At 50.6% G+C, this 26,376-nt stretch overlaps 2 protein-coding genes across 7 annotated transcripts in view; one reads left to right on the top strand and one right to left on the bottom strand.

Annotated features, from left to right (window-relative positions):
- The window catches only part of CIC (capicua transcriptional repressor), a 54,684-nt gene extending 39,551 nt beyond the window's left edge, over positions 1 to 15,133 (top strand). For both annotated transcript variants that reach the window (XM_039352135.1, XM_039352136.1), the window contains exons 13-21: positions 2,205 to 2,374; positions 3,276 to 3,445; positions 3,574 to 3,846; positions 6,152 to 6,627; positions 8,230 to 8,498; positions 10,291 to 10,442; positions 12,154 to 12,285; positions 12,710 to 12,841; positions 14,320 to 15,133. In XM_039352135.1, coding sequence (XP_039208069.1) covers positions 2,205 to 2,374; positions 3,276 to 3,445; positions 3,574 to 3,846; positions 6,152 to 6,627; positions 8,230 to 8,498; positions 10,291 to 10,442; positions 12,154 to 12,285; positions 12,710 to 12,841; positions 14,320 to 14,672 — 2,127 coding nt within the window. In that variant the 3' untranslated portion in view covers positions 14,673 to 15,133. The remainder of the gene's footprint in view (positions 1 to 2,204; positions 2,375 to 3,275; positions 3,446 to 3,573; positions 3,847 to 6,151; positions 6,628 to 8,229; positions 8,499 to 10,290; positions 10,443 to 12,153; positions 12,286 to 12,709; positions 12,842 to 14,319) is intronic.
- Positions 15,134 to 17,590: 2,457 nt separating this feature from the next.
- Positions 17,591 to 25,080, bottom strand: PAFAH1B3 (platelet activating factor acetylhydrolase 1b catalytic subunit 3). 5 transcript variants are annotated; one of them, XM_039352130.1, is made up of 6 exons: positions 24,739 to 25,080; positions 23,807 to 23,898; positions 22,128 to 22,217; positions 21,922 to 22,038; positions 19,373 to 19,495; positions 17,591 to 18,255 (listed from the first exon to the last, which is right to left on the bottom strand). In XM_039352130.1, exons 1-6 carry the CDS (start codon positions 24,938 to 24,940, stop codon positions 17,989 to 17,991), a joined length of 891 nt encoding a protein of 296 aa, XP_039208064.1. In that variant the 5' UTR covers positions 24,941 to 25,080; the 3' UTR covers positions 17,591 to 17,988. The 5 variants fall into 5 exon arrangements, with proteins under 5 accessions (XP_039208064.1, XP_039208066.1, XP_039208068.1 ...); XM_039352132.1 differs by having other exon boundaries at positions 24,692 to 24,877; XM_039352134.1 differs by lacking the exon at positions 24,739 to 25,080 and adding an exon at positions 24,380 to 24,527.
- Between the last annotated feature and the right edge of the window lie 1,296 nt (positions 25,081 to 26,376).

The following is a 26,376-nucleotide window of genomic DNA, read 5'->3' as shown; positions in this document are numbered from 1 at the left end:
GTGAATGTTAGGTTCATGAGGGCAATAGACAAGCATAGGGGCAATGAGGGTTTGGAATAACATCCAGTGAAAGAGAATTTCTCAATGATAAACATATAGAACTGCAGCCTCAGAAATATGTAGCTAGTTCTCGACTTAACGGCCATAATTGAGCCCGTAATTAGAGTTGCAGGTCATGGTGGTTATTGTGGGTCACCACATAACCGCGCCCAATTTTATGATTTTTTTTTTGTGGCAGTCATTAAGCGAACATCACTATTATTAAACAAGTCCATTTTCTTCAGTGGACGTTTTTTGGCAAAAAGCAGAAATACTACAAACTGGCAAAAAAAATGGTGAAAATTGCAGTTATGTGACTGTGGCATGATGCAAATGGTCGTCAGTGTAATCCAGATGCCCAAAAGGCAGTCACATGATCTGGGAGTGGGGTTATGACCATCGGACCTTCAAGAATGGGTTGTAAGTGGTTCTGGAGAAGTTCATCCTAACTTTGACCGTTGTTGATAGGTTGTTAAGCGAGGACTCCCTGTGATTCCCTTAAATTGTACTTCGAGAAAGTTGTTTCCAAAAGGTTGGGATGGGAAGGAGGTAATAGTAGTAGTAGTAGTAGTAGTAGTAGTAGTAGTAGTAGTAGTAGTAGTAGTAGTAGTAATATGTTGTGCTGGTATTGGTCCAGAAGCTAGGTATCTGCACCTTTTTGTTATGGACTTTATAATGAAGAAACTGGATAAAAAAGGTATTTAGACAGAATAATAATAATAATAATAATAATAATAATAGTAATAGTAATAATAGTAATAATAATAAAAAGTTGGAAGGGACCTTGGAAGTCATCTAGTCCAACCCCCCTGCCTACCCCTGCAGGAAACCCTATACCATTTCAGACAAATGGCTGTCCAGTCTCTTCTTAAAAACCTCCAGTGTTGGAGCATTCACCACTTCTGGAGGCAGGTAGTTCCACTGGTTAATTGTTCTAACTGTCAGGAAGTTTCTCCTTAGTTCTAGGTTGCTTCTCTCCTTGATTCGTTTCCATCCGTTGCTTCTTGTCCTACCTTCAGGCGCTTTGAAGAATAGCTTGACTCCCTCTTCTTTGTGACAGCCCCTGAGATACTGGAACACTGCTATCCTGTCCCCCCCTCATCCTTCTCTTCATTAAACTAGACATACCCAATTCCAGCAGCCGTTCCTTATATGCTTTAGCCTCCAGTCCCCTAAACATTTTTGTTGTGGAGGCCCAGGGAAAAAAACACGTATGTGTCCTACTAAAAAAAAGAAAAGCATGATTGGGGCAGAAATTATCTCAGGCAGCCCAAGATGAACCACTAGCAGCTTATTTGGATAAAGGCAAGAATACCTTGAATATTTTATACACTTAAAATATATCTTGAGATCATTTAAATCCTGTGGGTTTTTTTATGAATGTGGGAGTGTATTTTGTGAGTCCGTACACATGTTAAATAAGGCCTATGTGCACATTGCACATCTACTCTGCAAAACTGGGATCTCGGGAAAAGAAAAAAGGGAAAGAAAAGCAAGGTGCAATCTGTTCCCCAGCCTGGTGTTCTCCAGATGTATCTGGCTGCAAATCTGAAAACATTTGGAGATTTCCCATTTGGGAAAAATCTGTATTCTGCACAGTATTCTGCACGGCTACTGTTAGAAGTCCGCGTGCCTCATTTTGCTTTGTTATTTTTTTTATTTTTTAAAAAACAACAACAACAACAACAAATCTTTCGTCTTCTGGACTGTGAAATAGGGGAAAAAGAGATTTCATAACGAAAACGTCTCTTTTGGGCCTGTCAATTTACGGAGATTTGGGCTTTCCAAAATCCTTTCTTTAAAAGGTCTGAAGGCGTAGAGAGCTTCATAGGCCTGAAGAGAACCACAGACCTCTTTGTTGGTGATCACCGTTTCCGGCCACTCGTACTTCCTCTCTCTTCTTCCGTGTTGTAGTAGGAAAGACTGAAAACCTGACGTGTGTGTTGTGCAGACTCCGTCGTCTGTCTCCAAGTGTATTTGAATACTATCAGTTGCTAAATTTCTTGACCGCAAATGACGTTGAGTCTGAGTCTGGTTTTGCTCAATTCTTCTTCTTCCTTTTTTTTTTTTGCTCCGGGGGATAAAAACGGCTCAGCTCCAGCCTGCCCCCCCCCCCGGTGTTCCTCTTGGCTGCCTGTGCCAATTGAGTCTTTCTGCTCTTTCAGATTATCCAGCTCACTCCAGTGCCAGTTGTCCAGCCTCAGTCCTCTTCTCAGAGCAGTGCCACCTTGGTGCCCCCACTTAGCCCTGCCGCACTCCAGGGCACCATGGCCACCGCTGTCATTGGTTCCCCCAGCCAGGCCCAGAAAGTCCTCTTGCCCTCCTCCTCAACCAGGTATGGCTTTGCAAGGTTGGTTTGTAGCACTGGATCTTCCAGGCATGGGGACTATATGCGTGATTATAGCAGCTGCCATAAAATTCTCTCTCTCTCCCTCCCTCCCTCCCTCCCTCCCTCCCTCCCCAACTCTCCCCCTCCTCTCTCCCTCTTCCTCCCTCTCCCTCCCCCTCTCTCCCTCCCTCCCTCCCTCTCTCCCCCTCCCTCCCTCTGTCTCTCCCCTCTGTCTCTCCCCCTCCCTCCCTCTCTGTCTCTCCCCTCTCCCCTTCTCTCCCTCTCCCTCCCTCCCTCCCCCTCTCTCCCCCCCTCCCTCCCTCTCTGTCTCTCCCTCCCCCCTCTCCCTCCCTCCCTCTCTCTCCCCCTCCCTCCCTTTCTCCCTCTCTGTCCCCTCTCCCTCCCCCCTCTTTCTCCCTCCCTCCCTTCCTCTCTCTCTCCCCCTCTCCCTCTCTGTCTCTCCCCTCTCCCTCCTCTCTCCCTCTCCCTCCCTCCCTCGCTCCCTCCCTCTGTCTCTCCCTCCCCCTCTCTCTCTCCCTCCCTCGTCTCTCCCCCTCCCTCCCTCTCTCCTCTCCCTCCTCCTCTCTCCCTCTCCCTCCCTCCCTCGCTCCCTCCCCTCTCTCCCTCTTCCTCCCTCCCTCTCTGTCTCTCCCCCTCTCCCTCCATCCCTCTCCCTCTTTCCCTCTTTCTCCCCTTCCTCTCCCTCCTTTTCCTCCCTCTTTCTTTCTGTCTCTCCCTCCCTCTCTCCCTTTCTCTTTCCCTCCTCCCTCCCCCTCTCTCCCTTTCTCTACCTCCCCTTTTCTCTTTGTCTCTCTCTTCCTCCCCCCTCTCCCTCCCTCTCTCTCCCTCCTCCCTCCCTCCCTCTCTCTGTCTCTCCCTCTCTCTCTCCCTCTCTCCCTCTCTCCAGGATCACTTATGTGCAGTCAGCAGCTGGACACGCTCTGTCCCTGGGCACCTCAACTTCTCATTCTCAACCCAGCGTCCCCCCGGCTGCTCCTACCACCACCTACGTCCAGTCCCCAGTGGGGCCTGCCCCCATGGCACTGGGCTTCACAGCCATTGGGCCACTGCTCTCGGGTAAGGCCAGAGAGGCAGTTGTGTGTATGTGGGGGGGGCGCAAGCGGGCAGAATGCCAAGCTAACAGACTGGTTGGCTACCCCGAAACAATATTGATCTGAAACCTGCATCCGGTCTGCTTCCTTCAGGTCAGAATCCTGTGCTGACGTCGGGGCAAGTGGGGGTGTCTCCCCTTCAGAGCCCTCAGCTCCCCGTTTCCGGTGCTGGACAAGGGCAGGTCATCACTGCCGTCTACCCCACCCCCACAGGGACCAGTCCTGTTCAGTCTGCCAGTCACAGTGTGGTCTATTCGGTGGCCGCCACGGGCACTGCCACGGTCTCCTCTCCCACAGCCATCCTGCCCAAGGGGGGCAGCGCCAATCAGAGTGCTGGCAGTTCCAACCACAGCCTGATGTCCACAGGTATGGGGGTAGGGTGATGGGGGTCAGAGTCGCAAGGGGAAAGGGATGGGGGGAGTTGTCTCCCAGAGAGAAAACCAAGAGGGACCAAAGGCAGACTAGGAGGAGGGAGGCAGGGACTCAAAAGGACCTGTTCTGAAAGGGCAGATAAAGCCATCCCTCAAAATGATGATCCTCATTTAGCTTTGGCTGGTCACGAGGAAAAGGAAAAAGGATTAAATTCCCCTGGATGTTGTAAAATGTAAAGGATGCTACGTTGGTTCTGGTGGTTTCGCAGATGTGACCAGGCAGTTTTCTGTAAGACGCTAAGAAAAAGATGCAGGCATGTCTTGAGCAGAGGTTTGAAGCTGCAGGACACAGCTTGACAAACTCTTGAGTTTATTGCTTCTTATATACTTGTTACATACATAGGCTTTACCGTTAGATGCTGACAAAGGTTTCTTCATTGGAAAATTCCTTCATATAAGCAACTATTTTCTAGTAACACATTACATGGTCAAAGACCAGGTAAGAACAAATACAGGTAGATCAAAAGGAGAAAGAACTGACAAAGACAGGAAAAGATAGGAAGGAACTTAAGCATATTATCTGTTTAGGTAGGTGAGGCATTAAGTCAAAAGGGGATGACCTGGCTGCTTCATTAGGACAAAGGGTATCAAAAGGTTATGAGGTTTGTGGAGGGGGGAAGCATGGCAGTTTGCTGCGCGTGCAGTTTTCAAGCCAGGTTTCCCAAATGGTGCACAGCACTGAGATAAACCCTAAAACTCGGTTAGCGAAAATCTTTGTGGCTCAAATACAGGATGCGACGTTCATAGAGCAGGTTCCCACAGCCCACCTGGACTGCAAACTATCTGATCTCATTTTAGTTTAGCCTAGTCTAGTCTAGTCCAGCAACAACTGGATTTTCTTGCATTTTATTATGATGGGATGAATGCAGGTCCACAAGGGGGAAGATTAATGGGCGGGGGAATAATGGGAAAGGAAAGGTGGATGTCTCTATTACAGGTAGTCCTTGACTTACTACTGTTTGTTTAGTGACCGTTCAAAGTTACAATAGCACTGACCATTTTTCTCAGCAACCCCATGGTCACATGATCAAAATTCAGGCGCTTGGCAACTGGCACGTACTTGTGACGGTTGCAGAGTACTAGGGTCATGTGGGGCCCTTTTGCGACCTTCTGCCAAGCAAAGTTCATGGGGGAGCCAGCTTCACTTTAACCCTGTGGCTAACTTAGCAACTGCAGTGATTCCCTTAACACAGGGCTAGGCCACCTTGGCTCTTTTATGACTCTGGACTTCAACTCCCAGAATTCCTGAGCCAGCTATGCTGAGGAGAAAGGGAGAGGTTTCCAAGCTAAACCATGCTGGTTCAGGAATTCTGGGAGTTGAAGTCCACGAGTCATAAAAGGGCCAAGTTTGAAGACCCCTGTCCTAGAGGGAGCTGGACCTAGACCAAAGGTAGGCCACCTTGGCTCTTTTATGACTCGTGGACTTCAACTCCCATAATTCCTGAGCCAGCATGAGGGAAACTTTGGCCCCTTCATGATTCATGGACTTCAGCTTCCAGAATTCCTCAACCAGCATGGGGAAAACTCTGGCCCCTTTATGACTCATGGACTTCAACTCCCAGAATTCCTGAGCCAGCATGGCTCAGCTTGGAAACCTCTCCCTTTCCCCTCAGCATGGCTGGCTCAGGAATTCTGGGAGTTGAAGTCCACGAGTCATAAAAGAGCCAAGGTGGCCTACCCCTGCCCTGTAGCGTTCCAGACAACTGGCTGTCCAGTCTCTTCTTAAAAGCCTCCAGTGATGGAGCACCCACAACTTTTGGAGCCAAGTTGTCCCACTGCTTAATTGTTCTGTCAGGAAATTTCCCCTCAGTGCTAGGTTGCTTCTAGAAAGAAGGAGAAATTTCCTAATAGTGAGAGCAATAGACCAATGGACTAGCTCAGGGGTAGGCAACCTTGGCTCTTTTATGACTCATGGACTTCCACTCCCAGAATTCCTGAGCCAGCATGGCTCAGCTTGGAAACCTCTCCCTTTCCCCTCAGCATGGCTGGCTCAGGAATTCTGGGAGTTGAAGTCCACAAGTCATAAAAGAGCCAAGGTGGCCTACCCGTGCCTTAACATCTGTGGCAAGGAAGGTCCTAAAATGTGGCAGAACTCACCCTCACAACTGTCTTGCTTAGCAATAGGAATTTGGGGTATCAGTTGCGGTGATAAGTCGAGGACTGTCTGTATTGTAACTAGGCTGGCTGTATTGTAACCTGTGTTGCTCACAGTCTTTACTTCTTCTGTTCTTCCCTCTCAGCCACGCAAGTAATTCCTTCGGCGCCCCCTCGGCTTCAGCGCCCGCCCCTCAAGCCCCCCCAGAAAGTGAAAGCCACCATTGCAAGCATCCCGGTTGGTTCTTACGAATCGGTCTCCTCGCCAGGCCCCGTTTGGCCGCCTCCGGGGCAGCAGCAGCAGCAGGACTCTGGAGGAGTGCGATACCACCGGGAAACCGAAACCTTGGAGCGGCCTTTGCGGGAGGCTGGGCCCCAAGATACCCCCTCTTCTTCCCCTGCATGCCCGGGGCCCGAAAAGAGTCCTGCCAAAGCCCAGGAGTTGAAGCGAGATTGCTGGGAGCCAGTATCGCCTCCGGCATGCCAGCCGTCGCAGGTTACGGAGACCCCGGCCACAGAAGCCGTCTGGAGCCAGCGGGAGATGGCAGCGGGGACCAGCGAAGAGGGTGCTGGCCGTGACCCTCCACCACCCTCTCTCTTAGGCAGCAAAGGGACGGAAACGGTAAGAAAGCCGGGCGACAGTGCCTGCCCCCTCTCCTTCTCCCCATAAGCCAGTGGTGGCGAACCTATGGCACGGGTGCCAGAGGCGGCACTCAGAGCCCTCTCTGTAGGCATGTGCACCATGCCCTGGAGATGGCAATCGTCCCTTTTCAACCAGCCACCCACTAACTCACTGAGCTCCCATGTGGCTGGATGCATCCCAGCATGGCTGGTTTTCCTCCCTCCCATTCCATCCCTCCTGGCCTCGCATGCTCTCCTTTTCTTGGGAACGACCCACTGCCGGCCGTCCAGCTCAGAGGCGGCTTCTCTGAACTGCTGGCGGTGGGCTGCGGAGCCCCCGAATGCACCAGTTGAGGGGCTGGCAGGCTGTGGCTGCTGACAGACACTGTTGGCCTTCATGCGCTCACTGGCCTCGCGGCAATGGCACCTCCGTCTTGCCTCACCCCGCAGGACGAGCCTCCTGCCCACCGCCCCACCTGCCAGAGTCCCCCTGGATCTCCCCTAACCCTGCCCGGCCCCCATAGGCGTCCCTCCCCACGAGCAACATCGAGGTGACCTTGGCCACACCCACCCAGTCTGCCATGACCACAGCCATGACTACCCAGTGGGCCACGCCCACCCAGCAATAAATAAATGGGTTTTGGGTTGCAGTTTGGGAACTCGGGCTCTAAAAGGTTCGCCATCACTGCCATAAGCCGTCTTTGTGGCTTCTAGCTGCCTTAGCCATGCCCTGCAGCAGTTTTGTGAGCCTTGCAGTGTACTAAACAGCCTGTCATGGTTCCGACAGATGAAACTCTTCAAAGAACTTCCAGGCATTGTTTACCTTAAAGAATTTTGATGGGAGCAGCATAGCTTCGGCACTAACATAGTTGAAGCCAAAAACTGAATTCCCCTTCCCTTAGCACATAGTATCAAAGCACAATTCCTTCCTCCAATTAACATTCTTAAATCACATTCTCCAATTCGTTTGAAATGCAGGCTTTCCTTCCAGTTCTGCTACCCGCCAATCCTTATCTCTTATTTCACACACTAGTACAGTGCTGGCGAACCTTTTAGAGACCGAGTGCCCAAACTGCAACCCAAAACCCACATGCATCGTTGAGTGCCGGGTGGATGTGGCCCATTGGCTGGGCGTGGCTGCGGTAGTAACGGCAGACTGGGTGGGACTAAAAAGTTTAATCAATCAGTTCCAACTTTGCAAGATCTTTTTTTTTTTCCGCGAGAAGTTGAAATTGACTGATTAAACCTTTTTTTTTTTTTTGCACACGGCGGTGGAGGCCTAAAGCGAAAAGGTTTTATAAAACCCAGCTGAAGGCCTAGGACTGGGGTGATGGCGCGTGTGTCCACAGAGAGGGCTCTGAGTGCCGCCTCTGGCACCCGTGCCCTAGGTTCGCCACCACTGCCCTAGTACAGTATTGTTATGTCTAACTAACTCCCACCCCATTCCGCCTCCTCCCCCAGCATCGTCTAATTCTAAGAGTAAAGCATAAGAAAGAAAAAAAGGCTGCATCTCCGTATGTTGTCAAAGCAAGAACGTCCAGTGTTAGCAGCATTGACACGTGCTTTTGAGTCTCACTAGTGTTCTGCCTGCCTCCTTGTCTAGGCCCCAAAATTCCCCAGCTCCCCTGACTGGAGGACAGCTGGTCCCGAGGCCCGTCCTGAGTGTTCGGCCTCCTCTACGGCTCCATCTCCCTCCTTGGCGCTCAGTCCGATCCCATCGAGCTCTGCAGAAGGCTCCAGAAGCGGCTCTTCCACTCTCCCCCCAACGGCGGCCCCTTTGGCCGATGGCCTCGAGCCGAAGGAGGGTCCAGGTGGGAAGAAAGTGAAGGTCCGGCCTCCTCCGCTGAAGAAAACCTTCGATTCCGTCGACAAGTGAGTGATGGGGAGGCGAGCGTGGACAGGGTCTGTGGCCAAAGTCCTAAAGATTCCCACTGCGTGGATTGTATTCTCTTTTTTTTGTGGGGGGGGGGGGAGAGGACTTCTTTGTGACTTCATAATGGTGGCCATTTGCAGGGGTAGAAAAGGTGCCGCTCTCTCCTCTTTGGCCAGCCACAGCGGCCTTCGTTGTGTTCTACGAGCCACCCTTCTGCTTAAATTCGAGTGATAATGAATTGAGGATGAGCTGAATGCCTGTAAAAAATCTTCCCCTAATCCAGTAGTTCCCTCATTGGCATTAGAGCTGCTTGCGCAGGGCAAGACGGAATATTTGCAAGACGTGAACCCGTGAGGAGATTTCTTTTCCTCAGGAAACGGGTCCAGATAGGCTCAGAGGAAAGACGAAGAGATTCTGGAGGGATATATAAAAACTAGGGCTTTAATCACTAGACCAAACTAATTGTTATGGGTTGTTATTTATTTATTTATTTATTTATTTATGAGACTTATATACCGCTTTAAGTGCAAGCACTCTCTAAGCGGTGTACACCAGTAAGCAATGTATATATATATATTTACATTGCCCCCATCAATCTGGGTCCTCATTTTACCTACCCCGGAAGGATGGAAGGCTGAGTCAACCTTGAGCCGGTGAGATTTGAACCGCTGACCTGCTGAAAACAGTCAGCTAAAGTAGCCTGCAGTACTGCACTCTAACTGCTGCGCCACCTCAGCTATTGTCGCTTGAACAACAACCTTGTCCTGGGAAGAGTCAAAACTCCCTAACATGGGCAAGTTTTATGTTGGTGCCTGTTTCGGCCACCTCCACAGGCTCCTGAAACCAACTTCCCACCTCTGTTCACCTGTCCTATGACAGCTGTGTCTCAGGGCCATGTTTCCTTGCAGAATAGAGGCTGTTAAGGTGTATAAATGTTATTTAAAACCACCTGCTATCCCCAGAAAGCCCATATTCCTAGAGCAGGGGTAGGCAACCTTGGCTCTTTTATGACTCGTGGACTTCAACTCCCAGAATTCCTGAGCCAGCCACGCTGAGGGGAAAGAGACAGGTTTCCATGCTGAGCCATGCTGGCTCAGGAATTTTGGGAGTTGAAGTTCACAAGTCATGAAGGGGCCAAAGTTTCCCCCATGCTGGCTCAGGGATTCTGGGAGTTGAAGTCTACGAGTCATGAAGGGGCTATAGTTCCCCATGGCTGACTCAGGAATTCTGGGAGTTGAAGTCCAGGAGTCATAAAAGAGCCAAGGTTGCCTACTCGTGGTTTAGACTTAGTGTTTCTCATCCTTAGCCACTTGACGATGAGCAACTCCCAGAATTCCTGAGCCAGCATGGCTCAGCTTGAAAACCTCTCCCTTTCCCCTCCACAGGGCTGGCTCAGGAATTCTGGGAGTTGAAGTCCTCCCATCGTCAAGTGGCCAAGGATGAGAAACACTAAGTCTAGACCAGGGGTAGGCAACCTTGGCTCTTTTATGACTTGTGGACTTCAACTCCCAGAATTCCTGAGCCAGCATGGCTCAGATTGGAAACCTCTCCCTTTCCCCTCAGCACAGCTGGCTCAGGAATTCTGGGACTTGAAGTCCACGAGTCATAAAAGAGCCACAATTGTCTACCCCTGTCCTAGAGGGAGCTGGGCTGATTGGGCAGCACTGCCGTATGGAGGGATGCACAGCAGGCTGCATTGGAAGCGGTGGGGAGCCTGTGGGAGGACAGGCTGCCCACTGCCTTGGCTGGCCTGACCCATGGCTCCTCCTTGCCCTCCTCTCGCCCCACCAGGGTTCTGTCTGAAGTGGATTTTGAGGAGCGCTTTGCCGAGTTGCCGGAGTTCAAGCCCGAAGAGGTCTTGCCTTCACCTACGCTGCAGTCCCTTGCCACCTCTCCTCGGGCCATCCTGGGGAGCTACCGCAAGAAGCGCAAGAATTCCACCGGTAAGGGGGTAGGACAGTGATGGCGAACCTTTTAGAGACCGAGTGCCCAAACCGCAACCCAAAACCCACTTATTTATCTCTGGGTGCCAGGTGGGCGTGGCTGTGGTCATGGCAGACTGGGTGTGGCCAAGGTGGGCGTGGCCACCTTGATGTTGCTCATGGGGAGGGATGCCTGTGGGGGCCGGGCAGGGTTGAGGGAGATCCAGGGGGTCTCTGGCAGGTGAGGCGGTGGGCAGGAGGCTCGTCCTGCAGGGTGAGGCGAGGCAGGGCTGGGGGTGCCATTGTCGCAGGGCGAGGCGAGGCAGGGCCGGGGCGGCTGCTGCCTGACACCATCGGCCCCCGCACACAGAGGCCAGCGAGCGTATGGGGGCCGACAGTGTCCGTCAGCAGCCACAGCCCCACTCTGGGGCTCCACTGCCCGCCGCCAGCAGTTCAGAGAAGCCGCCTCTGAGTTGGACGGCCGGCCAACAGCTGAGGAGGCGATGCAGTAGGTCGTGCCCAGAAAAAGGAGAGCATGCGAGGCCAGGAGGGATGGGACGGGGAGGGGAGAGGCAAACCAGCCATGCTGGGATGCATCTGGGCACGTAGGACCTCAGTGAGTTAGTGGGCAGCCTGGTTGAAGAGGGACAGTTGCCGTCTCTGGGGCATGGTGAACGTTCCCACTGAGGGCTCGGAGTGCCGCCTCTGGCATGCGTGCCATAGGTTCGCCCCCACTGGGGTAGGAGAAGGCCAGGATGGCGGGGGGAGGTTGGCTGAATCTTGGAAGAGAGGGCGGGCATCTTTAGCCCTGACAAGGATCTAGACGTGGCTGTGCCATTCGTACAGTACGACTTAAAGACCTAGATTTACTGGGGAGCAATTTGAAAGGTTTTTTTTTTTTTTAAATACTGGTTATAATTCATTGAGTTAACCTGAAAGAGAAGACGGCTAAGTTTCTTGTTTGCGTGATTGGGGTACCGTATTTCCCCGACAATAAGACCAGGTCTTAACGTTAATTTTTCCTCCAAAAGAGGCATTAGGGCTTATTTTCCAGTTAGATCTTATTTTGGGTGGAAATGCGGTACTAAATGCCTCCATCTGGCTGGACGATCTTAACTGGGGCTTGTATTACGAGCATCCTGAAAAATCATCCCAGGGCTTATTTTCCAGTTAGGTCTTATTTTGGGTGGAAACAGGTTAGTTCAGGAATTTTTATTTGTCTCCCGCCTTGATTATTTTTACAAATAACTCAAGGTGGTAAACATATCCAACACACTTTCTTATTCCTATTTTCCCCACAACAAAACCACCCTGTGAGATGAGTTGGGCCAAGAGGGTGTGATTAGCCCAAAGTCAGCCAGCCAACTTTCATGCCTTAGATGGGACTAGAACTCGCCACCTCCTGCTTTCTAGGCCAGCCCCTTAACCACTACGTCAAACCGGCTCTCCATTGAGAATTGTGGGGGTCTTGGGCAGCTTTTGGCATACCAGCTGAAGCCCCTGAAATGGGACCTCTGAATACACAGAGGCCCCGTCTCATGCTGCTGAGTGATCCTGCTTTCTCTGCTTGCTGGACATCCCTTGTAGAGCAGGATGAAAAACCAGCAGCATCCGTGTATGTTCCTAACGCGACAACTTCATTTGATAAAGAGTTTTGGGTGGAGTAGATTACTGGAGTGTGAGCATCTCTCTGTGTGTGTCTGCCTCCTAACCCGGGTTCCCCCCCCCCCAGACCTGGACTCCTCCACAGAAGACCCCATCTCCCCCAAACGGAAGATGCGACGTCGCTCCAGTTGCAGTTCGGAGCCCAACACTCCCAAGAGTGCCAAGTGCGAAGGAGACATCTTTACTTTTGACAAAACAGGTAGATGGAAGCGGGTGGGGAATCTCTCGCAGGCCGCTCAGGTGGGCCATCTCTGCTCAATGGAGGAATTTATTCACGAAAATGTATATGGCCACCCAATAAGTGATTCCCACAGCTTACAAAAGCCCAATATAAGAGCGATAAAACAACAATAACCCTCCCCTTTCCCCCCATTCCCTCAAATGAGCCATTTGATGGGCTCCATCCCACTCTGGGCACCCCAGGCCCATTGGCAGAACTGTGTCTTCAGGGCCTTTTGAAAGTGTCCAGGTGGAAGCCATTCTTACTTCCGCAGGGATGATGTTTTTCTTAGGGAGGGAGCCACCACGGAGAAGGCCCTTCTTGATCCTGTTAGATGGGCCTCCTTAGAAATTGGCAAGGAATTTACAGGCTCCCTCTTCTAGCAGTGTCTATCTCTCCGTAGGCACAGACACGGAAGATGTACTGGGAGAACTGGAATACGAGAAGGTGCCCTACTCTTCACTCCGACGTACCTTGGATCAGAGGAGGGCTTTAGTCATGCAGCTCTTCCAGGATCATGGCTTCTTCCCTTCAGGTAGGAGGGTTTGGGGGGAAGTTTGAGGCATGGAGTGGCCTTGGAGTGACCAGCTTTAGACTCCGATTCGCTGCTTTGGCCCTGTCTGGCTTCCAACTGAATGGCCGTCTTGAGTATCAGAGGGTTCTGGATTTCCGAGAGTAACTCCAGCTGGGTCTTCTTGGCTGTGCTAAAGAAAATGGCAGCTTGCTTCTTTCTCTTTTTTTAAATAAAGCAGGAGATGCTTTTGACGAATTTCGGACTTGGCTGGGGAGGGAAGGGCTGTCTTGAAAGCTGCAGGCCAGAGTGGACTCATTTCTGCAGGTTTCTGGATTGTTGAGTTGGGGAAAAAAGGCTTTAAGAAATCACCCTCTAGGGCGGTGTTTCCCAAGCTGGGCCACTTTAAAATGCGTGGCGATGCTGGCTGGAGAATTCTGGGAGCTGAAGACCAGGGAAAAGATTTTCCTGTACAGTTGTCCTCACCTCACAGCCATTCATATTAATCACCATTCAAATTAACAGTGGCACTGGAAAAAAGTAACCTAAATCGCTTTTCACACGGCCATTGCAGCATCCCCGTGGTTGCGTGATTAGACTTCAGATATTTGACAAAGGACTCCTATTTATGATGGTTGCAGCGTCCCGGGGTCACGTCACCTTTTGTGATCTTCTGACAAGCAAACTCAGTGGGGGAAAAGCCAGATTCACTGAACAAACAAACATGTTACGAATTTGACAATTGCAGTGGTTCACTTAACAAGCGTGACCATTTGAAAGCATGGCCATTTGTAAAATGGGGCAAAACTCACGCCAGAACGGTCTTGCTTAGCCACGGAAAGTTGGGGCTCAATTGTGGTCATAAGTCGAGGATGACCTGTACAGGGAGCTTCCTCCCTTACTATCTGTTCTGTCCCAGCCCACGTGAGTCCTTGTTCTGCTCATAAGGAGAAACCCCTCTTCCAATCAAGCAGGCTGGAACCGCAGGAAAAACCCAAACCCCTTTTATTATTCATAGACCTGAGTCAGTGTCCAAGGCAAACAAACACAGTCCACAGAAACCCGATCCTCAACACGAATGGCTGCCTTCGGCAACCAGCACCTGCCACACCTTCCCTTTTATTAGGCTTCCTAATGCCTTCTCCTTTGCCTTTGGAGCCGCCCCATTGCATCCCTCTGTCCTACTCGCTTCTCTTGCCTTCGCATTTGTGCATCCGGGATTTGTCCCAACTGTTCTTCATCACTGTCCAACTCAGGCTCCCAGCACAGCTGTGTCTCAGCCTGAGCGCGAGTGGAGGGGCCAGGCTCCTCCTCAGACTGTAAGTCTTGGAGCTCCTCAGAGCCTTCCTCTGACTCTGATGTCACTCCAGGCCCCTCCTCCTCCTCCTCTGATTCCCCAGACTCAGCTGCCGGGCTAGCGAGGAATCACAACACCACCATCCCATTTGTTCTCAATTTTATGTGAGCCTTGCTGATTTTTTTTTTCTTTTTCCTTTTGACAGCCCAAGCCACCGCAGCTTTCCAAGCTCGCTACTCTGACATATTCCCCACCAAGGTCTGCTTACAACTCAAAATCCGGGAAGTGAGGCAGAAGATTATGCAGGCAGCCAATCCGACAGAACAAGCCCCAAGCACGCCGGAGCCCGGAGGCACCCCGAGCAGCACCGCAGAGGGACAGCTGGTGGAACTGAGCCTCCCACAAGACTCGGCCCAAAGCACAGAGGCTGCCCCCCCAACAGCCAGCCCTTCCACTACAGCCGCTGGCTGGGACTCTAACCAGCAGTCTTCTCCGGGGACGGCTGGTAGTAGCACTGCCCCCACCAGCACCATCGCCACCACCAGCAGCAGCAGATGAAGCGCAGCCAGCAGCAAGCGAGAAAAGCAGCCGCGTGGAGGGTGGGGGAGCCCCAGGGCTTTCCCCCCACCCTTGTCCTGCTCCTCACCGGTGTCCCTCCCTTTGCTAACTTCACCTGGTCTCTCCTGTGACTGTACGGGAGAAGCTTCTGCCACCTGTAGACACTGCCTGGGCTCCTTGCAGGCCTCTTCCGCCGTTCTGATCCGACACGGAAGGGCTGTGGCACCTTCCTCCTCCCAAGAACTCCCAACGTGGTGGTGCTGCTGCTGACCTATCCACCATTCCAGGACGCAGGCCAGGAGACGGCCGGGGCGGGGCTGCGAGAGCCCTCCCCCCCCCAGGAGCACCAACCCACCCCTGTAAAATGACAGACCTCGTGTTGATTTCCCCATGTCAAATAATGTTACACGTATTTGGAGATCCCACCTACCTGTTGCTTCTGTGTCCAGTCATCGGGGCAGTGGGGGGCGGGGGCGGGGTGGGGAGGGGAGCCTTGTCCATCCATCCTTGCAGCGGGAAGGAAGAAAGGAGGCTTGGCCTTCCCAGACAGGGGATCGCTTTTGGTCATTGGGCAAACCGGGTCACTGGAGGAGCCAGAAGGAGAAGAAGAAAGTCCATCCGGGCCACGGCCAGGGCCCCGTGGAGTTTGGCCATGCCAAGAGAGGAACAATGAGAGACGTTTGCGTGTGGCACAGCCTAAATCTGGACGGGAGTTAAGAGGGGTCTTGGAGAGGGGGGGCTGGCCTGGCAAGCTCCCCTCCCAAGTGTGAGCGCCCTGGTGGCCACAGCCACATGTTGACCATGTGTAACCCCTTCTGTATTGGGGTGGCCCCACCTCACATACTATTAAAGCTCTTTAACAATCTGGTCCGGTTGTAGAATTTCGGTACGTGCGGAGAATCCATCCCTTCGGCGTCCCCCACGTTCTTCGACGCGACCCTTTTGGGGCGTTGGGCCATCTCGGTCCTTCAGCCCTTTTGGCTGCTGACTTGGCTTTTCCCATCCTTGCAGGTGCCAAGGTACGCTTCACATGTTTGGGGTAAGGTCTGTTGGAAGGTCGGGAGCTGGAGACGTTCCTTCGGGCAGGTTTTAAGCTTGGGGCAGCTTCTCAGCTGCCCCTTGTGTTATTTGCCACAGCAGTGGGAACACAATCTGGTCTTCGGGTCTTTGAAACAAAAAACGTTCCTGCAGCACCACGATGCAGATCTCTGGAATTGTGCCTGTAGGTAATCCTCAACTTACAAACCATTCGCTTAGTGACCATTTAAAGCAGTGTTTCTCAACCTTGACAATTTTAAGGCATGTGGACTTCAACTCCCAGAATTCCACAGCCAGCAACGCTGGCTGTGGAATTCTGGGAGTTGAAGTCCACATGCCTTAAAATTGTCAAGGTTGAGAAACACTGATTTAAAGCTACGAGGGAACTGAAGAGAGACTTAAAACGACCGTTTTTCACACTTTTCGACTGTTGTAGCATCCCCTTGGCCACCTGATCAGAAGTCAGACGCGTGACAAGCGGCAACGTATTTATGACAGTCGCAGCGTGAAACTTTTGCAACCTTCACCCGAGAAAAGCCGATGGGGAAAGCAGAGTCCCTTAATAGCCGTTACTTAGCTGCAGCAATTAATTTAATGACCGTGGCAAGAAAAGTCGTAAAGTGGGGCAAAACTCAGCAATTGTTTTGCTTGGCGACATGTTGAGCTCAATTGTGGTCCTACGTTGAGGACTGCCTATGTTTTGAAACCGAGCCCTTCTAGCGCATCAGTTAGATGTGGCATGGAGGTTGGAATCGCTTTGCGACCCCTTATCGCATTTTGCAAGCAGTGAGGAAGGAAAAATTCTTCCTCCATCTTGAAATGAAATCAAACTACCCCGGCAGCTTTTTAGTTACTGCCCCAATGTAGCCCACCATGCAGCAATCCAGGAGGTCTGCAGATCCAGCCAACTAGGCAGGGGTAGGCAACCTTGGCTCTTTTATGACTCGTGGGCTTCAACTCCTAGAATTCCTGAGCCAGCATGGCTGAGCTTGGAAACCTCCCCCTTTCCCCTCAGCATGGCTGGCTCAGGAATTCTGGGAGTTGAAGTCCACAAGTCATAAAAGAGCCAAGGTGGCCTAGCCCTGTCCTAAGTCCTCCTGTTCTAAGTGGTGAGTCTCCTAGGCCAGGGGTAGGCAAACTTGGCTCTTTTATGACTCGTGGACTTCAACTCCCAGAATTCCTGAGCCAGCATGGCTCAGCTTGGAAACCTCTCCCTTTCCCCTCAGCATGGCTGACTCAGGAATTCTGGGAGTTGAAGCCCACGAGTCATAAAAGAGCCAAGGTTGCCTACCCCTGAACTAGGCTAATTAAACTCAAGTTGATACTGTGTCTTCGGCCACAAGGCACCTAATGTTCGCACTTTTTTCCCAGAGAAATGGGATGGGAAATAAATATATTGCTTACAAAGTTCAGTTGAGAGAGTCAACTGTTAACATGGTTCTGCAGCACAGCTGTTAAGCTATGTATGGTTGTCCCTATAAAGCAGATGTGGGGACCAATGGCCCCTTCAGGGTTTGTGGACTTGATTGACTGGCTCAGGAATTCTGGGAGTTGAAATCTACCAGTTATAAAAGGGCCATCATTCCCCATACCTGCTATATAGGCTGGCTTTTTAAAAAAAGCATAAACAGCCTCTTCTTTTCAACTTCGTGAAGATAAAACTAAAGAATTCAAAAAGACAGCAACCAGGAAAAGCTTGCTGCAGAGGGCAAGAACAAATTCTCCAAAACGTAAAAGACTTGGTATGCAAATTGTTGCTAATTGCTTCCAGGAAAACCTATTTTCAGTGTAAGCCAGGCGTGACAAATGACTCGCCCCATTAGCACATTACCTGTCTGAAACTCAAGTTAATAGGTAAAAAAACACAAAACCTCTGCCCAGAAATTTCAGGTTATTTTTATTACGTAAAAACACATAAGTTCCCATTAAGTCTTCTGCCAAACTTTTTCTTTTTGGCAGCTGTAGGTCATTGTGCCATCCATTCCCATGCCTTGCCAGAAAACCCACACTGAGGCTTATGGAGTTAGTAAAGAAGTGCTCAGTTCCATATACCAGGCAGAACATGGGTGGGAAACTATTTTGGCACTCTGGAGCGGGTTCTTTCAACCGTGGCAACTTTTAAGACGGGTGGACTTTTAACCCCCAGAATTCTGGGAGTTGAAGTCCACTTATCTTAAAAGTTGGCACAGTTGAGAACAGCTGATAATCTAGCTTCTAAGCCTCCTGCCGTCATTCAAGCCAATGACAAGCACGCTTGAGGTGTGATTGACGGCATCCATCAAGGTGTCTGAGCATGGCATTCTCCCAGCAGGCACAGCAGCAGGCGATGCAGCCCAGGGCAGAGTCTGGCATATCCGTTGCGGGTCAGGTGGAGGTAGTCGTACATGTCATGGTGACTTATAGTCCCGTCTGAATGCACAAAGCCCGGGTCAACATTGAGGAAAGAGGCATTGGGGAGCAGCGGCACCTTAACCTCGAGCAATTCGTTCACCCTTCTGTTCTTCTCTCGTAACGGGTTGGGGGTTTTGCCCCGTGGCAGCAAACCCTGTGCAGGATACAGAAAAGACCCCGGTCTGCTTATTGCAAGATTCTAAGTCACAAAGGGGTTGCTTGCTAAGCCGATGCAACGTGTGAATGTTCCATCAGCTGGGCTCAGTGACCTGGGAAAGTACCGTAAATGCCGGTGTATAAGACGACTTCCGCGAGTGCTGAAATCGGCGCCAAAGACGGGGGTCGTCTTATACGCCGGAAATACTGGTAGTTTCCGGCGTATAAGACGACGTTCTAGGAATGCGGCCCGGCTATAAAGGCGGGGGTCGTCTTATACGCCGGGTCGCCTTGTACGCCACCATTTACGGTAGTCTTTGTTTACTGCTAGTAGTTCTCGCTTAGTGACTGTCCCAAGTTCTGATACACCAGGCATGTCAAACTCGCGACGTCATGTCGCGCGATGTATTGTGACTTTTTCCCATTGGGGTGGGAAATGGGGTGGGCGCAGTTTCGGCGTGACGCATCCAGCCTACAGGCCGGCAGGTTGACAATGCCTTTCATACACCTCCCCAGGACTACTAAAAAGCTGGTTCTGGAGTTCTGATGGACACGTATATAGTCATGTGATCACAATTAGGGTGCTTTGGCAATTAGCTTCCATTTATGGACATTTGCAACACCTGTGGTCACGTGACCATGATTTTTGGCATCATTTTTTTTTTTGCCAGTTTCTAAATTTAATTCCAGTTTCCAGCAAGAAACAGCCATAGAAGAAAATGGCTTAATTTAATAACTGCAGTGGTGTAGGGTTTCCTGCCTGAGCAGGGGGTTGGACTCAATGACCTCCAAGGTCCCTTTCAACATCATCATCATCATCATCATTATTATTATTACCACTGCAAAAGTCATAAACTTGGGCATGGTGACCCGCTTAATGACAGCCATGGCTTAGAGCCATAACACCAGGCTCAATTGCAGCCATAAATTGAGGACCACTTCTATAAGCTTCATAAATATGAAGGTAGCCCTATATTGCAAGCCACATCATTCTAGTTTCTTTGGCCAATATGATTCTGGCTTAATGTTACAGGGCAGCATGAAACCCAGCCCAGTCGAAAAGATGGCATTTTTTAAAAGCATTCTTATCAGACTGAGCCGGGCTTGGAACTCACCAATACAACCACGCGGGCCTGGGGTTGTTGCTGATTGATGACACGCACAATGGCTTCTATGCCAGCAGCCACCTGTTCTGCAGTGTGTCCGTGGTTATTGGTGCCCACCCAGAGTACCACAATCTGGAACCAACGAGAAGGAGGAAAAGAACTGTTTCCAAGTTCTGGGTGTGGAAAGTGACCCAAGATGCTTGGGTGAAAGGAAGTCATTAACGACGTCCTTGCTTTTCGGCACAGCTACCTATCTAGCACCACAACAGGAAAGCTGGCTCTTGAAACACCACATCCTCTTGTGTTGTGTTTCAACAACACAAGGCCTGCTGCTATAAAAGTGGTCATTCTGGATCTTTATATGGACAAGGCTATATTTTGGGGAGTCTTTACACAACCCATAAAGCAGAGTTTCCCAACCTTGGCAACTTTAAGATGTATGGACTTCAACTCCCAGAATTCCGCAGCCACCCATAGAGAAACACTGCCATAGAGGTACTGTATAGCATTTTATAATTAAATGTTTTTAAGAAAAAGTTTCAGGCAGGTCTTTAAATGTGCAACGAATCCCAGATAATCTCAGACTGTTTGTTCTTCCTAATTATTACGCAGAAGAATTAAAGGAGAGGGAGGAGGTAGGAAAAACTAAATGGGTATATCTTTACGGATTGCATACATACTCGCAGGTTATTTAGCTTGCCCTTTCTCTTTGATTCCCATTTGATGCTTCCATTAAGAAAGTATATATGAGAGCCAGTTTGGTCTAGTGCAGGGCTAGGCAACCTTGGCTCTTTTATGACTCGTGGACTTCAACTCCCAGAGTTCCTGAGCTAGCATGGCTCAGTACGGAAACCTCCCTTTTCCCTCAGCATGGCTGGCTCAGGAATTCTGGGAGTTGAAGTCCATGAGTCACGAGGAGGCCACAGTTCTCCCATGCTGGCTCAGGAATTATGGGAGTTGAAGTCCACGAGTCATGAAGGGGCCACAGTTCCCCCATGCTGGCTCAGGAATTCTGGGAGTTGAAGTCCATGAGTCACGAGGAGGCCACAGTTCCCCCATGCTGGCTCAGGAATTCTGGGAGTTGACGTCCATGAGTCACGAGGGGGCCACAGTTCCCCCATGCTGGCTCAGGAATTCTGGGAGTTGAAGTCCATGAGTCATGAGGGGGCCACAGTTCTCCCATGCTGGCTCAGGAATTCTGGGAGTTGAAGTTCACGAGTCATGAGGGGGCCACAGTTCCCCCATGCTGGCTCAGGAATTCTGGGAGTTGAAGTCCATGAGTCATGAGGGGGCCACAGTTCCCCCATGCTGGCTCAGGAATTCTGGGAGTTGACGTCCATGAGTCACGAGGGGGCCACAGTTCCCCCATGCTGGCTCAGGAATTCTGGGAGTTGAAGTCCATGAGTCATGAGGGGGCCACAGTTCTCCCATGCTGGCTCAGGAATTCTGGGAGTTGAAGTTCACGAGTCATGAGGGGGCCACAGTTCCCCCATGCTGGCTCAGGAATTCTGGGAGTTGAAGTCCATGAGTCATGAGGGGGCCACAGTTCCCCCATGCTGGCTCAGGAATTCTGGGAGTTGAAGTCCATGAGTCATGAGGGGGCCACAGTTCCCCCATGCTGGCTCAGGAATTCTCAGGAATTCTGGGAGTTGACGTCCATGAGTCACGAGGGGGCCACAGTTCCCCCATGCTGGCTCAGGAAGTCTGGGAGTTGAAGTCCATGAGTCATGAGGGGGCCACAGTTCTCCCATGCTGGCTCAGGAATTCTGGGAGTTGAAGTTCACGAGTCATGAGGGGGCCACAGTTCCCCCATGCTGGCTCAGGAATTCTGGGAGTTGAAGTCCTCGAGTCATGAAGGGGCCAAAGTTTCCCCCATGCTGGCTCAGGAATTCTGGGAGTTGAAGTCCACGAGTCATGAGGGGGCCATAGTTCCATGCTGACTGGGGAATTCTGGGAGTTGAAGTCCACGAGTCATGAGGGGGCCATAGTTCCCCCATGCTGGCTCAGGAATTCTGGGAGTTGAAGTCCACCAGTCATGAAGGGGCCAAAGTTTCCCCCATGCTGGCTCAGGAATTCTGGGAGTTGAAGTCCACGAGTCATGAGGGGGCCATAGTTCCCCCATGCTGACTGGGGAATTCTGGGAGTTGAAGTCCACGAGTCATGAGGGGGCCATAGTTCCCCCATGCTGGCTCAGGAATTCTGGGAGTTGAAGTCCATGAGTCATAAAAGAGCCACGGTTGCTTACCCCTGGTTTAGTATTTAAGGCACCAGGCTAGAAAGTGGGAGACGGTGAGTTCTAGTCCTGCCTTAGACATAAAAGCCCACTGGAGGACTTTGGGCCAGTCACTCCTAGCCCAACCCACCTGTCAGGATTGTTGTGGGGAAAACAGGAGGAGGAAGGAGTGTTGGATATGTTCACGGCCTTGAGTCACTTGTAAGAATAATAAAGACAGGATAAAAAATAAATATATAGGGAGCAGGGCTGAGTAACATTTTTAAGAACTGTAGGTAGAGGATCTTGGGCTTGAGGCCTACTTCATCAGCCGCCATCTACTTACCTTTGGACGGATGTGTTGCAGTTCTCCATTCTGCAGGCGCCAGAGCACGTGCTGAGTGGCATCGCCCCCAATGCCAAAGTTGAGGGCATGCAACGGGGAGAAAAGCTCCCTCCAAATCTGGAGGAGGAAAAAAAAGGCGAATGAGCAGACGATAAGACCGATGGATCCATTTGATTTTTCCAGAGACTCTTTCCAAGACACTTTACCTCAAACTGGTGCAGCAGTTGTACCAGGGAGTCCCCAATAAAGACCACTTCAGGTTCCTTGTCTTTGCTATCGGCAATGAAACGGTGGTGCTGCAGAAAATGGAGAAAATTGGGAGAATTTTCAGAAGGGGAAACTGATGAGAGATTAAATTTCTGGAAGGGGGAAGAACAGCAGAAATAGCAGCCCAGGAATTGGGATCCAAAGCAAAGTTCAGTGGATTGAGACAGGAGATCTCTGATTGCTAAACCCAAGATTTTTGACATATATGTTGATATGTTCCCATTTTGCTGCTCATGGAAGAATTAGCAAATTGTGTATCCAAGGGGAGATTGCTTTCTCTCATTTAAAACATGGCTGGCTAAGGAATTCTGGGAATTGAAGTCCAAAAGTCTTAAAGTTGCCAAGTTTGGAGACCCCAAAGAAATTATGGTGGCAAATTTTGAAAGGAAAGACCCCAAAGAATTATGGTGGCAATTTTGAGCTGATTCAGTTATAGCGAGCCAAATTAGGCCAGCCACAGACACTCCTAGTGAATGTTGCTCTACAGCAACAGCAAACGTCATGCAGATAGTCCTCAACGAATGGTGATAATTAACCCCAGAATTGTCATTAAGCAGATCACTGCCCTGTGCCTGATTTTATAACCTTTTATGCAATGGCTGTTAACGCAACGCTGTGATCATTAAATGAATGCTGAGTTTGTTAAACGAATGCATTGTACACAATGGGCACTTTTGCTGGAAATTGGAAGTAAACCAGCAAAAAGAAAATGCCAAAAATCACAGTTCACAATAAACATAAAATGAAAGTTAGCCATCCCTTCACCAGCATCTTCAAGATGTTTTGTTTACTGCAGTCCCCAGAATTTCATTGGGCGTACCGGTTGGGAAGGCTGGAAGCTGGCTTTTTCCAACATCTGGAAGGTGTAGGTGTGTGGGAGGAGTCAACCCGAATTAAAGAAAAGAATGGGTGGAAGGACTTGCCTCCAGAAGTTGTGCCCCCTCCATCAGAAAATGAAATTTGATGGCATTTGTCTGAAGTGGTATAGGGCAGGGGTAGGCAACCTTGGCTGTTTTATGACTCGTGGACTTCAACTCCTAGAATTCCTGAGTCAGCATGGCTCAGCTTGGAAACCTCTCCCTTTCCCCTCAGCATGGCTGGCTCAGGAATTCTGGGAGTTGAAGTCCACGAGTCATAAAAGAGCCAAGGTTGCCTACTCCTGTCCTAGAGGGAGCTGGGCTGTGTGGTTAGCATAAACCTAGACCAGGGGTAGGCAACCTTGGCTCTTTTATGACTTGTGGACTTCAACTCCCAGAATTCCTGAGCCAGCATGGCTCAGCTTGGAAACCTCTCCCTTTCCCCTCAGCAGGGCTGGCTCAGGAATTCTGGGACTTGAAGTCCACGAGTCATGAAGGGGCCATAGTTCCCCCATGCTGGCTCAGGAATTCTGGGAGTTGAAGTCCACATAAAAGAGCCAAGGTTGCCTATCCCTGATATAGGATTTCCTGCCAGAGCAGGGGGTTGGACTAGAAGACCTCCAAGGTCCCCCTTCCAACTCTGGTTATTCTTGAACAGAATCAAGAGGAACGGAGTGGCCGTACAGCTCCAGGAAGAGGCCTCCCCTCCACCCCAAGACCCTCTTTTCGGCCGGATCCCTGCAGCTCAGCAGGCAGCTCACCAACGACATCCATCGTCCATCCCCTTGCACGTCGATGACTGGGGTTGGGGTGCTGGCGGGGTTCTTGTCGCCATCGCTCATGCTTGCAGATCCTAAAGGAGACAAAGCAGAGAACAGGGACTCAATTCCTGGCTCAGTGGCCTGCCCGCCCCGCACCTCCACAGCGCATCCCACCACTGAACCCCCTTGCTCCGCATCCCCAGAGGGCAAAGCAAAGGAACAGCTGGACCTGCGCCCAGCAGCTCCGTCCAGGAACAATACGGTCCTGCCAGTCACCGATCCTCCCTCGCCCGTCGAGCGCTAATGGTTTCGTCTATTCATTTCCCCTCCACTGCACAAAGCTTCGGCGATACCATTCCTCAAAAGGGGGGGGAATTTGAACCTATCCTGTGCAACGCCTGTAGGGCTGTCTTTTTTTTCCTTTTTTTTTTGCAGCTAAAGAAGTAATGGCGAAGCTGTCAGCAATTTTGATTTCCACAACAGCAAAAGACTAATTTATCTGCAGAGGTTTGATATTTGCAAGCCTTTGCACCTCTCGCTCCCCAGGGCATCGTTTGCACCCATTCCATCTACCCGTAACAGTAGTGGATCAATGCATCGATGCATGAACGGAGGGAGAGAGGGGCGGGAGACGCGAAGGAGGATTACACCCCCCCTCCCCATCACACATAGTTCTTGATATTTGTGCGATGTTCCTTCTCTCTTCCTTTTCAAGCCTTCGAACTGACTCATCGTTCTTCCGTTTTCGGGGAGGAAATAAAAGTGGGCTTAATCCAGTGCCTCCCCCCCCGTGCACAATGGTTCGTTCTCCCTGCGAGCTGCCTGCCTGCCTGCTTGCAAATAGCCGGTACCATTCGAAAAAAAAGGGGGGAGGAAACTACTCACGGTATTGATCGGGGAAAAAAAAAACAATAATCAACCGCGCTCCCGTCCTTTAAGTCGCCCGAGAAATTGCTCCGCCTGCCCGGTTTCAGCTCTGCTTTGGAAGCGGTTTCCTGCAGCCACCTGGACGGAACCACCTGACCAGGCAAACTGGGGGGTGAGGAGGAGGAGGCGGCGGCTCGTTTTTCTCTCCCGCACCCTCGCGGTGAAGCCAATGGTATCGGCCACTCTAGCCAGGCAGCGGCGCCCCATTCATCTTTCCGCAGCGTTTCGCTTCTTGCCTCCGTCGACGTGGCTGCTCGAGAACATCCCCTGTGGAACTGCGGCCTGGGAATCAGCTCCGTGCGCTCCACGGTCCTGGCCGTTTCTAGCCATCTGTGCGTTTAACGCAGGGGTCGTCAACCTTGGCTCTTTTATGACTCGTGGACTTCAACTCCCAGAATTCCTGAGCCAGCTTAGCTGGCTCAGGAATTCTGGGAGTTGAAGTCCACGAGTCATAAAAGAGCCAAGGTTGACTACCCCTGGTTTAACGCGTCGTTGGATTCAGTCAAGAGTTACAGGCGAACATCGACTTACTTTCCCCAATCTGGTGGCTTCCTGTTATTAAACTACATGTCCCAGCATCCTCGTTTCCGGGGGTCAAAGGGGAGTTTCTGTGTGCATAATAAAGTAGACAAGAGCTAATAGCTGGATAGTTTGGTTAATATATGTGTGTGTGTGTGTGTGTGTGTGTGTGTGTGTGTGTGTGTGTGTGTGTGTGTGTGTGTGTGTGTGTGTGTGTGTGTGTGTGTGTGTGTGTTATAGATGAAGTAGATTAGGTAGGTAGACAGGGCTAGAAGGCGAGATAGACAAATAGAAAATAGAGGGTAGATAGTGAGATACACAGACAGACAGACATAGACGGATAAAAGGTAATTGAGAAAGATAGATGATAGATAGATAGATAGATAGATAGATAGATAGCTATTTAGATATAGATAGGGAGGCCTGGAGCAGTGGTTCTCAACCTTTTTAATGCTGCGACCCCTAACCGGTCGCAAGTCGAGGACTACTCAACCGGTCGTAAGTCGAGGACTACTCAACTGGTGCATCACCGTTTGCAGAATGGGACTTTTGGCGGGCTCAGCAGGGCAGAGACAGCCTGGACAATTCCTATTGGCTTTTGAAAGCCAATAGAATTAGACTCTATTCAAGAGAGTCTATTCTATGGCTTTCAAAAGCCAATAGAATAAAAGGGAGTAGCACAGCTAAGGAAAAGGGGGAAAAAATGGCGGACTGCGTTGTTTGGCGACCCCCGTGAAATGGCCGTTCAACCCCAAATGGGGTCCCGACTCACAGGTTGAGAACCACTGGCCTGGGGGTCGCGATGGGATGGACACGACTTCGCAACTAACAACAACAAAGATAGAGAGAGAGATAATAGATAGGTAATAAATGGATAGATGGATAATAGATACTGGGATGGATCGAGAGAGAGAGAGAGAGAATGGATAGATGATAATAGATACTGGGATGGATAGATAGATGATATAGATAGATAAAGTATATGTGTGTGCATGTCTGTGTATGGATACATATGGGTAGTCCTCAGCTTACAACCACAATTGAGCTCAAAATTTATGTTGCTAAGTGAGACATTTGTTAAGTGAATTTTGCCTTTTCCCCTGACTTTTCTTGCCACAGTTAAG

Source organism: Crotalus tigris, unplaced genomic scaffold (assembly GCF_016545835.1).
Source record: "Crotalus tigris isolate CLP2741 ecotype Arizona unplaced genomic scaffold, ASM1654583v1 scf7180000018413.2111637, whole genome shotgun sequence".
NCBI lineage: Eukaryota > Metazoa > Chordata > Lepidosauria > Squamata > Viperidae > Crotalus > Crotalus tigris.
This window is presented reverse-complemented; position numbering and strand designations above follow the sequence as displayed.

Coding starts and splice junctions, on each gene's coding strand:
- PAFAH1B3 (XM_039352130.1), bottom strand. CDS start 24,940: ATGGGGCGCCGCTGCCTGGCTAGAGTGGCCGATACCATTGGCTTCACC. Junction 22,218..23,806: donor ATGGACGATGGATGTCGTTG/GTGAGCTGCCTG, acceptor CATTTTCTGCAG/CACCACCGTTTCATTGCCGA. Junction 18,256..19,372: donor AGGCCCGCGTGGTTGTATTG/GTGAGTTCCAAG, acceptor TATCCTGCACAG/GGTTTGCTGCCACGGGGCAA.